The sequence below is a fragment of the Mustelus asterias genome, chromosome 30, assembly GCF_964213995.1.
Source record: "Mustelus asterias chromosome 30, sMusAst1.hap1.1, whole genome shotgun sequence".
In the NCBI taxonomy this organism is placed as follows: domain Eukaryota; kingdom Metazoa; phylum Chordata; class Chondrichthyes; order Carcharhiniformes; family Triakidae; genus Mustelus; species Mustelus asterias.
In genome coordinates, this window is record NC_135830.1 from 9,983,563 (window position 1) to 9,996,303 (window position 12,741).

A 12,741-nucleotide genomic window follows, 5' to 3' on the forward strand; every position below is an offset into this window, starting at 1 on the left:
CTACTTGGAGTATACCGTCACTTCACCGACTATTGGGTCACAAATCCCTCACAGTTCTTATCACAAATTTAGGATAAATTAATTTAAACATGCCTGAGAACACTTCTTAATTTCTTGACCAACTACCAACCATTGTTTGCCGATTGGTCAGACCCCCTGTTCACAGATTCGGGTCTCTCAGCTGCTGAACACCAGATGGTCCTTCAATAAATTTAACTCGAACTCATTCTGAGTAAATATTCTCACCAGGTCCTCTGTTGGGGCCCTGCTAGGCAGCTTTAATGGTCCGTGATTGCAGAAACTGAGCAATCACAGGAATGTGGTCAAAATAGTCCAGTCCTATAATCTGCAGTCCTTCAATTATAACAGAATATGTGGCTGTATGTAGCTGCCCCGGCCGTGGTCAACCCCAACACTGCCTTCCTGAACTGCTACAATGCCTGGGGTGTAGGTACACCCACAGTGCTGTTAGGGAGGGATTTCCAGCTACACATTCCAGACTTTCACTGGACTGTAGGTGGATATCAGATTGATACATTTCATTCAACCACACCCAAGGTGAGTTATTCCAATTCCTTTATTGTCCAGGACAATATATTCACAATATCTTTAAAACAGAAATTAAACATTCCCATTTGATTTCAGGCAGTAACATATTCTGTTAGTTTGTTCTTTATTGTCAATGTCAGGCTGGGGTTGTTCGTCTTGGAGCAAAGGAGGTTGAGGGGAGATTTGATAGAGGTGGACAAGATTCTGACAGGTTTAGATAAGGTGGACAAAGAAAAGCTGTTCCCATTCGCTGACGGGACAAGGACGAGGGGGACACAGATTTATGGTTTTGGGTCAGAGATGCAGGGGGGTGATGTGAGGAAGAATATTTTGATGCAGCGAATGGTAATGACCTGGAACTCGCTGCCTACGAGGGTGGAGGAAGTGGAGACAATAAACAATTACAAAGGGAATTGGATGGGCATTGGGGGGTTTCAAACAGAAATGCTGACTAAATATCTCTGAACTTCCTCACACCCGGTCACTCTGTGATCCGTGTGAAATTTAAAACCGGGTATTCGCAACAAGACTCAAAGAGCATCAGCCCACTGGAGGCAGTTGTGAGACCGGCCAGTCCAGCAGAAAGAAACCCTCCGACCCTCCCCATTGACCAACTGTGAGAATGAACAAAATGCAGTCCTGGATGTAATTGAGAGCAGAAACAACAACAGCAGAATCCAACCCCTTGAATCACTCGTGAACTTGTTGGTGTCTCAGCAGGGAGGATGAAACACTGAATCCCTTCCCACATTGAGAGCAAATGAATGGCCTCTCCCCTGTGTGAACTCGCTGGTGTATCTGCAGGCTGGATGAGTCAGTGAATCTCTTCCCACACTGAGGGCAGGTGAACGGCCTCTCCCCAGTGTGAACTCGCAGGTGTTTCTGCAAGTTGGATAAGTCATTGAATCCCTTCCCACACTGAGAGCAGGCGAACGGTTTTTCCCCAGTGTGAACTCGCTGGTGTGTCCGTAGGATGGATAATCGAGTGAATCGCTCCCCACACTGAGAGCAGGTGAACGGTTTCTCCCCAGTGTGAACTCGCTGGTGTGTCCGCAAGTTGGATGACTGAGTGAATCCCTCTCCACACTGAGAGCAGGTGAACGGTCTCTCCCCAGTATGAACAAGCTGGTGTGTCCGCAGGTTGGATGACCGAGTGAATCCCTTCCCACACTGAGAGCAGGTGAATGGCCTCTCCCCAGTGTGAACCCGCTGGTGTGTCCGCAGGCTGGATAACTGACTGAATCTCTTCGCACACTGAGGGCAGGCGAACGGTCTCTCCCCAGTGTGAACTCGCTGGTGTCTCCGCAGGCTGGATGACAAAGTGAATCCCTTCCCACACACCGAACAGGTGAACGGCCTCTCCCCATTGTGACTGCGTCGATGAATTTCCAGATCAGATGGAGCTTTGAATCCCTTCCCACAGTCCCCACATTTCCACGGTTTCTCCATGGTGCGGGTGTCCTTGTGACTCTCCAGGTTAAACAATCAGTTAAAACTCACACAGAACACAAGTACAGTCTCTCCCCGCTGTGAATGCTGCGATGTATTTTCAGGCTGTGTATCTGGTTAAAGCTTTTTCCTCAGTGCACTGGAACACTCTCAATTGAGTGTGTCTGTGTCTCGGTGCTTTTCCAGTGATGCTGATGTTTAAAATCTTCTGTAGCAGACAGAACAGAGAAACATTTCTCCTTCTAGATTCAAAGGCCGATGATATTCGGGTCCAGATGAATTGAGTGAGTCTGTCAGATATTTGGTTTGAGATTTCTGTCTGTAAATCTTCACCTTCTGATATCCTGTAAAAGGAGTTTATAAAAACCATCACTGTCACTCCAGGATAGAAATTCAGAACACAGTTCTAGTTTCTGTGGAGCATTCTTTCCTCTCATTCCCCAAAAGCTGTAAATCTCCATCCCACACACTCTCCCTCCATTCTCACTCTGCTGTATCTAATATTCACCCTCCCAATTTTCCTGAAGGTGTTGATTCAGGTTGATTGACAGATCCATGCTCACTGCTTCCTGTCCAGCACAGAAATCATAACTCAAAGCAGCTGCAATCAGTTATTCGCCACATTGAGTCCGCTCAACCATTCATAGAATCATAGAATCTACAGTGCAGGAGGAAGGCATTAGGCCCATCGAGCCTGCACCAACAACAATCCCAACCAGTTCCAATCCCCGTAACCCCCCATATTTACCCTTCGAATCCCCCAACACTAAGGGTCAATTTATCATGGCCAATCAACCCAATCCACACATCTTTGGATTGTGGGAGGAAACCAGAGCACTGGAGGAAACCCACGCAGAGATCATGCAAACTCCACACAGACAGTGACCCAAGCCAGGAATGGAAGCCAGGTCCGTGACGCTGTGAGACAGCCGTGATAACCACTGAGCCACCGTGCCGCCCAGATGTACCTTAGCACCATTTTCTCCACAGTATCCCCTGGATCCCTTGATATCCCTTGATATCATGGGCGGCACGGTAGCACAGTGGTTAGCACTGCTGCTTCACAGCTCCAGGGACTTGGGTTCGATTCCCGGCTTGGGTCACTGTCTGTGTGGAGTTTGCACATTCTCCTCGTGTCTGCGTGGGTTTCCTCCGGGTGCTCCGGTTTCCTCCCACAGTCCAAAGACATGCAGGTTAGGTTGATTGGCTATGCTAAAAATTGCCCTTAGTGTCCTGAGATGCGTAGGTTAGAGGGATTAGTGGGTAAATATGTAGGGATATGGGGGTAGGGCCTGGGTGGGATTGTGGTCGGTGCAGATTCGATGGGCCGAATAGCCTCTTTCTGTACTGTAGGGTTTCTATGATCTTGAATATCTAGAAACCTATCAAACCCTTACTTGAAAATTCTTGATGACTGAGCTTTACAGTCCTCTGAGGTAAAGAATTCCAAAGCTTCACCAGATCCTTGAGTGAAAAAATCCCATCTCATCTTCGCTTTCTCTCCAAATAAATGTACTTTATTACAGGACCATAAATAAAATCTAATCTGTACAATAGAACAAAACTAGACATATCTCTGTCCTCTATTAGTTTGTTCCCTTAAATGTCAGCCATCTCCGGTGGAAACCAGCCTTTAATTGTGAACATCAGGAAAGAGACCATCCTTTTAGCCAGATAAATAAATGTGTCAAGCTGAGGGAGCAAAGGATGTCAATGTCTTTAAGAGAGAGAGACTTGGGGCAACCTTTCCAGAGTCTGCAGCCTCCCTGGATTCACTTCCTTTCCCTTCAGTTGCTGCAAGTCCCCAATTTCCCCCAGAATGAGAAAAGAAATGGAAAGGGGGAGAAAAGAAAGTGTTTTACTCACAGATGTTGGTTTCTTTTTATTTATCACAAATACGTTAATACAAAGCAATTACAAATACACAAAAAATACATTACCAATGGCTAACGCCATCCATTTATCAGTTACTATCTTCTATTTCGGAAGGGTTCACTAACGGTCATAGTTTTCCAGGGCATTGCCCTCTCAATACACCTCCAATTACAAATCATAATCTACAAAGTGACAAACATTAGTACAACACAACAAGAATAAACATTGCAGCATATCCGCCGCCCTCCAGGGCACCGCCTCCCGGGTTTTTCCCCTGCCGGGGGATGCAACCCTCCAGAGGTACTCAGGTCCGGGGGTTCCACCTGACAGATGTTCGACTGGAGGCGGGGGGACAGGAAAACCACCCCAAACCTACTCAATCCGGACTGCCTTCCGGATTTTCGGCTGGGGCGGTGGGAAAAGCTCTCCGGGATACTCAATTCGGCCTGCCTTCCCAATTTTTCTCCCGGAGAACAAAACCCCCCCGGTGTTACCCCTCTGGGTGCCCCGGACACTTTCCACAACTGGATGTCACACCCCCCGGGGGTCACTCTATCCAGGAGGGAGGGGGGTGGGGGATACCCCCCAGGCCACAAACAATGCAAAGATTTTCCGTTGGTTAGCACAAACACGATATTACAAAACAATTACAAATGAACAAAGAACAAATCTGAAAAATACATTACCGATGGCTAACACCATCCATTTATCAATTACTACCTTCCATTTCGGAAGGGTTCATCATCAATTACAGTTTTCCAGGGCATTGCCCTCAAAATACACCTCCATTTACAAATCATAATCTACAAATCTACAAACATTAACACAACACTACAACTGTACACAACAAAAAATAAACACTGAAGCATAAGGGCACCGTCCCCTGGGTTTGTCCACCTGCCGGGGGATGCAACCCTCCAGTGGTACTCATATCCGGGGGTTACACCTTACGGATGTTCAGCCGGAGGGGGGAAATGGGGAAACCACCCCGAACCTACTCAATCCGGAATCCCTTCGGGAATTTCAGCCGGGGCGGTGGGAGAGTCTCTCCAGGGTACTCAGTTCGGGCCTGCCTTCCCAATTTTTCTCCCGGAGAATAAAAATCCCTCTGGTGTTACTATGTCCGGGGCTTCACCACCCAGAACTTTTCCCAAGTGGATGTCACACCCCCCGGGGGTGACTTTATCCAGGGGGGGATGCCCCCCAGGCCACAAATAACGCAAGAAAATAGACGGGGGCCGGAACAAACCACCAACTATCATAACATGAAAACCACATACTACAATAACAAACAAACCATGAACAACCATACAATTGTGAAACATTTCGGAGGCATCGCCTTCCAGAGCTTCGCCCATCAACATTCCACCGTCCGAAGTCGACAACACTCAACTACAGTCCTCCAAAGTTCACCACTCCGGGCCAGAACTTCCAAAATCACACCCACTGGGGCTGCACCGTCTGGGGTCACACCCTCCGCGGCTGAACCTTCTGAAGCCATAGTTCCCAAATGGCTCCTCCCTGGCTTGGGCCCTCCGAGACTGCATCCACCCGGGCCACGCCTTTCAAGGCACAGGAATCCCAGCGAGAGCAGCATTCAACAAGCCCCAGCCGAAACAAAAAGTTCTTGCACAAGTCACGAACTCAAGCACTTGAAACAGAAACTTCACGCCGACCAAGGTGTTCCTCCCAGCGGCCACATTTCCAAAAGCTCACCGCAAGGCGCGCATTAAGCCTGCCTTGAACTCCTTATCCTCTGCCCGCCCCCTGCCTGGAGCACACTATACTGGCCAACACGCAAAGCGAACGGCCAATATGGTGGATTTCTTTTTGTTTATTACAAATACGTTAATACAAAACAATTACAAATACACAAAGAACAAATGTGAAAAAAATACATTACCAATGGCTAACGCCATCCATTTATCAGTTACTACCTTCCATTTCGGAAGGGTTCATCGTCAATTACAGTTTTCCAGGGCATTGCCCTCAAAATACACCTCCATTTACAAATCATAATCTACAAATCGACAAACATTAACAACACTACAACTGTACACAACAAAAAAATAAACACTGAAGCATAAGGGCACCGTCCCCTGGGTTTGTCCACCTGCCGGGGGATGCAACCCTCCAGTAGTACTCATATCCGGGGGTTACACCTTACGGATGTTCAGCCGGAGGGGGGACATGGGGAAACCACCCCGCCTACTCAATCCGGACTGCCTTCCGGAATTTCAGCCGGGGCGGTGGGAGAGTCTCTCCAGGGTACTCAGTTCGGGCCTGCCTTCCCAATTTTTCTCCCGGAGAATAAAAATCCCTCTGGTGTTACTATGTCCGGGGCTTCACCACCCAGAACTTTCCCCAAGTGGATGTCACACCCCCCGGGGGTGACTCCATCCAGGGGGGGATGCCCCCCAGGCCACAAATAACGCAAGAAAAATAGACGGGGGCCGGAACAAACCACCAACTGTCATAACAGGAAAACCACATATTACAATAACAAACAATCCATGAACAACCATACAATTGTGAAACATTTCGGAGGCATCGCCTTCCAGAGCTTCGCCCATCAACATTCCACCGTCCGAAGTCGACAACGCTCAACTACAGTCCTCCAAAGTCCACCACTCCGGGCCAGATCTTCCAAAATCACACCCACTGGGGCTGCACCGTCTGGGGTCACACCTTCCGCGGCTGAACCTTCCGAAACCATAGTTCCCAAATGGCTCCTCCCTGGCTTGGGTCTTCCGAGATTGCATCCACCCGGGCCACACCTTTCAAGGCACAGGAATCCCAGCGAGAGCAGCATTCAACAAGCCCCAGCCGAAACAAAAAGTTCTTGCACAAGTCACGAACCCAAGCACTTGAAACAGAAACTTCACGCCGACCAAGGCGTTCCTCCCAGCGGCCACATTTCCAAAAGCTCACCGCAAGGCGCGCATTAAGCCCGCCTTGAACTCCTTATCCTCTGCCCGCCCCCTGCCTGGAGCACACTATACTGGCCAACACGCAAAGCGAACGGCCAATATGGTGGACTGGCTGGACAATCCAATCTTTCCCACTCACAGATGTTGGTTTCTTTTTGTTTATTACAAATACGTTAATACAAAACAATTACAAATACACAAAGAACAAATGTGAAAAAAATACATTACCGATGGCTAAACGCCATCCATTTATCAGTTACTACCTTCCATTTCGGAAGGGTTCATCGTCAATTACAGTTTTCCAGGGCATTGCCCTCAAAATACACCTCCATTTACAAATCATAATCTACAAATCGACAAACATTAACACAACACTACAACTGTACACAACAAAAAAATAAACACTGAAGCATAAGGGCACCGTCCCCTGGGTTTGTCCACCTGCCGGGGATGCAACCCTCCAGTGGTACTCATATCCGGGGGTTACACCTTACGGATGTTCAGCCGGAGGGGGGAAATGGGGAAACCACCCCGCCTACTCAATCCGGACTGCCTTCCGGAATTTCAGCCGGGGTGGTGGGAGAGTCTCTCCAGGGTACTCAGTTCGGGCCTGCCTTCCCAATTTTTCTCCCGGAGAATAAAAATCCCTCTGGTGTTACTATGTCTGGGGCTTCACCACCCAGAACTTTCCCCAAGTGGATGTCACACCCCCCGGGGGTGACTCCATCCAGGGGGGGGATGCCCCCCAGGCCACAAATAACGCAAGAAAAATAGACGGGGGCCGGAACAAACCACCAACTACCACAACAGGAAAACCACATATTACAATAACAAACAATCCATGAACAACCATACAATTGTGAAACATTTCGGAGGCATCGCCTTCCAGAGCTTCGCCCATCAACATTCCACCGTCCGAAGTCGACAACGCTCAACTACAGTCCTCCAAAGTTCACCACTCCGGGCCAGAACTTCCAAAATCACACCCACTGGGGCTGCACCGTCTGGGGTCACACCCTCCGCGGCTGAACCTTCTGAAGCCATAGTTCCCAAATGGCTCCTCCCTGGCTTGGGCCCTCCGAGACTGCATCCACCCGGGCCACGCCTTTCAAGGCACAGGAATCCCAGCGAGAGCAGCATTCAACAAGCCCCAGCCGAAACAAAAAGTTCTTGCACAAGTCACGAACTCAAGCACTTGAAACAGAAACTTCACGCCGACCAAGGTGTTCCTCCCAGCGGCCACATTTCCAAAAGCTCACCGCAAGGCGCGCATTAAGCCTGCCTTGAACTCCTTATCCTCTGCCCGCCCCCTGCCTGGAGCACACTATACTGGCCAACACGCAAAGCGAACGGCCAATATGGTGGATTTCTTTTTGTTTATTACAAATACGTTAATACAAAACAATTACAAATACACAAAGAACAAATGTGAAAAAAATACATTACCAATGGCTAACGCCATCCATTTATCAGTTACTACCTTCCATTTCGGAAGGGTTCATCGTCAATTACAGTTTTCCAGGGCATTGCCCTCAAAATACACCTCCATTTACAAATCATAATCTACAAATCGACAAACATTAACAACACTACAACTGTACACAACAAAAAAATAAACACTGAAGCATAAGGGCACCGTCCCCTGGGTTTGTCCACCTGCCGGGGGATGCAACCCTCCAGTAGTACTCATATCCGGGGGTTACACCTTACGGATGTTCAGCCGGAGGGGGGACATGGGGAAACCACCCCGCCTACTCAATCCGGACTGCCTTCCGGAATTTCAGCCGGGGCGGTGGGAGAGTCTCTCCAGGGTACTCAGTTCGGGCCTGCCTTCCCAATTTTTCTCCCGGAGAATAAAAATCCCTCTGGTGTTACTATGTCCGGGGCTTCACCACCCAGAACTTTCCCCAAGTGGATGTCACACCCCCCGGGGGTGACTCCATCCAGGGGGGGATGCCCCCCAGGCCACAAATAACGCAAGAAAAATAGACGGGGGCCGGAACAAACCACCAACTGTCATAACAGGAAAACCACATATTACAATAACAAACAATCCATGAACAACCATACAATTGTGAAACATTTCGGAGGCATCGCCTTCCAGAGCTTCGCCCATCAACATTCCACCGTCCGAAGTCGACAACGCTCAACTACAGTCCTCCAAAGTCCACCACTCCGGGCCAGATCTTCCAAAATCACACCCACTGGGGCTGCACCGTCTGGGGTCACACCTTCCGCGGCTGAACCTTCCGAAACCATAGTTCCCAAATGGCTCCTCCCTGGCTTGGGTCTTCCGAGATTGCATCCACCCGGGCCACACCTTTCAAGGCACAGGAATCCCAGCGAGAGCAGCATTCAACAAGCCCCAGCCGAAACAAAAAGTTCTTGCACAAGTCACGAACCCAAGCACTTGAAACAGAAACTTCACGCCGACCAAGGCGTTCCTCCCAGCGGCCACATTTCCAAAAGCTCACCGCAAGGCGCGCATTAAGCCCGCCTTGAACTCCTTATCCTCTGCCCGCCCCCTGCCTGGAGCACACTATACTGGCCAACACGCAAAGCGAACGGCCAATATGGTGGACTGGCTGGACAATCCAATCTTTCCCACTCACAGATGTTGGTTTCTTTTTGTTTATTACAAATACGTTAATACAAAACAATTACAAATACACAAAGAACAAATGTGAAAAAAATACATTACCGATGGCTAAACGCCATCCATTTATCAGTTACTACCTTCCATTTCGGAAGGGTTCATCGTCAATTACAGTTTTCCAGGGCATTGCCCTCAAAATACACCTCCATTTACAAATCATAATCTACAAATCGACAAACATTAACACAACACTACAACTGTACACAACAAAAAAATAAACACTGAAGCATAAGGGCACCGTCCCCTGGGTTTGTCCACCTGCCGGGGATGCAACCCTCCAGTGGTACTCATATCCGGGGGTTACACCTTACGGATGTTCAGCCGGAGGGGGGAAATGGGGAAACCACCCCGCCTACTCAATCCGGACTGCCTTCCGGAATTTCAGCCGGGGTGGTGGGAGAGTCTCTCCAGGGTACTCAGTTCGGGCCTGCCTTCCCAATTTTTCTCCCGGAGAATAAAAATCCCTCTGGTGTTACTATGTCTGGGGCTTCACCACCCAGAACTTTCCCCAAGTGGATGTCACACCCCCCGGGGGTGACTTTATCCAGGGGGGGGATGCCCCCCAGGCCACAAATAACGCAAGAAAAATAGACGGGGGCCGGAACAAACCACCAACTACCACAACAGGAAAACCACATATTACAATAACAAACAATCCATGAACAACCATACAATTGTGAAACATTTCGGAGGCATCGCCTTCCAGAGCTTCGCCCATCAACATTCCACCGTCCGAAGTCGACAACGCTCAACTACAGTCCTCCAAAGTCCACCACTCCGGGCCAGAACTTCCAAAATCACACCCACTGGGGCTGCACCGTCTGGGGTCACACCTTCCGCAGCTGAACCTTCCGAAACCATAGTTCCCAAATGGCTCCTCCCTGGCTTGGGTCTTCCGAGATTGCATCCACCCGGGCCACACCTTTCAAGGCACAGGAATCCCAGCGAGAGCAGCATTCAACAAGCCCCAGCCGAAACAAAAAGTTCTTGCACAAGTCACGAACCCAAGCACTTGAAACAGAAACTTCACGCCGACCAAGGCGTTCCTCCCAGCGGCCACATTTCCAAAAGCTCACCGCAAGGCGCGCATTAAGCCCGCCTTGAACTCCTTATCCTCTGCCCGCCCCCTGCCTGGAGCACACTATACTGGCCAACACGCAAAGCGAACGGCCAATATGGTGGACTGGCTGGACAATCCAATCTTTCCCACACACAGATGTGGACGACAGGAGGAAGTTTGAGTCTGTCTGAAGCTCAATCTGAGTATCACAAAGCCCGATTGGCTGAAGGACCAGAGTCCTTCCGGTCCTCCAACTCTTCCCATTGGTCAACACCTCAGCACGAAGGTCAGAAGGCGGGCTGCCCCGTTCATGCGCAGTGTCCCCTCTCCACTGGACATGCGCAGTCCCGGGCCAGGGGGAGGGGGCGATCACCGAGAGGCTTCTCGCTGTGGCCGGAGCCGCCAGCCGGTTGCCTAGAAACCTTGGCTGGAGGAGGTGCAGGGGGAGGGGAACAATGGGTGGGGGCGGGGCTTCCGTGTCTGTGCGCCCGGGCCTGCGCACTGGAACTCCAGGACGTCATTGTGGAAGAGACTGATTCCTATTGGCTGATTCGCGGCAGGGCTCCATTGTGACGTCACAATGCGGAAGTTGGCCAATGAGCTTCAGAGTGAAACTTCCGCCTCTGGGCCACATCTGGGAGGAAATCAATGTTTCCCCCTTTCCATTTCTTTTCTCATTCTGGGGGAAATTGGGGACTTGCAGCAACTGGAGGGAAAGGAAGTGAATCCAGGGAGGTTGCAGACTCTGAAAAGGTTGGCCCGGGTTTCTCTCTCTCTTAAAGACATTGACATCCTTTGCAATGTTCCACAGGAACTAGAATTGTCTGATTTGAATTTCTATCTTGTTCTGACAGCGATGACTTTTGTCAATTCTTTTTACAGGATATTAGAAGGAGTTGATTTGCTGATAGAAATGTCAAGATCTAACATTCACTCAATTCATGGGAGCTGAATGTCATCGGTTTGAATCTGGAAGAAGAAACGTTTCTCAGCTTGAGTTGGGTGAACCATTGGTGTGAACAGAAAAGCATCGAGGCCCGTGCAACCCGAGTGACGGTGTTCCAATGCACGTATTGTGAAAACTGCAGGAGAGACAGAAAGACACTCAGATCATGGAAAAACCATGGAAATGTGGGGACTGTGAAAAGTCATTCCGTTCCCCATCGGTGTTGGAAATTCATCGACGCAGTCACACCGGGGAGAGGCCATTCACCTGCTCCAATTGTGGGAAAGGATTCACTCGGTTATCGATCTTGCTGACACACCAGCGAGTTCACACCGGGGAGAAGCCATTCAGCTGCTCTGATTGTGGGAAGGGATTCACTCAATCATCGCACTTGCTGATACACCAGCGAGTTCACAATGGAGAGAGGCCATTCACTTGCCCCGTGTGTGAGAAGGGATTCAGCGATTCATCCACACTGCAGACACACCAGAGAGTTCATACTGGGGAGAGGCCATTTATCTGCTCCATGTGTGGTAAAGGATTTGCTCAGTCATCCAACCTATATTCACACCAGCGAGTTCACACCGGAGAGAGGCCGTTTCCCTGCTCTGTGTGTGGGAAGGGATTCAGTAACTCCGCCAACCTGCTGAGACACCAGCAACTTCATACTGGGGAGGCTTCCTTCACCTGCTTTGAGTGTGGTAAAGGATTCAGTGATTCATCCAACCTGTTTTCGCACCAGCGAACTCACACTGGGGAGAGGCCATTCACCTGCTTTCTGTGTGGAAAGGGATTTAGCCAGGCATCCCGCCTGCAGACACACCAGCGAGTCCACACCGGGGAGAGGCCGTTCACCTGCTCAGTGTGCGGCAAGGGATTCAGTGATTCATCCAACCTGATTTCACACCAGGGAGTTCACACTGGAGAGAGGCCATTTAACTGCTTTGTGTGTCAGAAGGGATTCAGTCGATTATCTAACCTGCTGACACACCAGCGACTTCACACTGGGGGGAGACCGTTTGCCTGCAATGAATGTGGAAAGGGATTCACACGATCATCCCACCTGCTGAGACACCAGCAAGTTCATAAGCGATTACAAACATTGGATTCTGCTTAATCACACCCAGGACTGAACCACGTTCATTCTGACAGTTTGTGAAGTGGGAGGGTCGGAGGGTTTCTTTCTGCTGGACTGGCCGATCTCACAGCTTTGTTTCCAGTGGGCTGATGCTCTTTGAACCTGGGAGAGCACATTTCCACTGAAATGATCCACAAA

At 49.7% G+C, this 12,741-nt stretch overlaps 1 protein-coding gene across 1 annotated transcript in view; it reads right to left on the bottom strand.

The window, feature by feature from the left end:
- The window catches only part of LOC144480744 (uncharacterized), a 154,018-nt gene that overhangs the window by 65,483 nt on the left and 75,794 nt on the right, over positions 1–12,741 (bottom strand). The window contains 1 exon segment of the mRNA XM_078200325.1: positions 1,252–2,019. Coding sequence (XP_078056451.1) covers positions 1,252–2,019 — 768 coding nt within the window.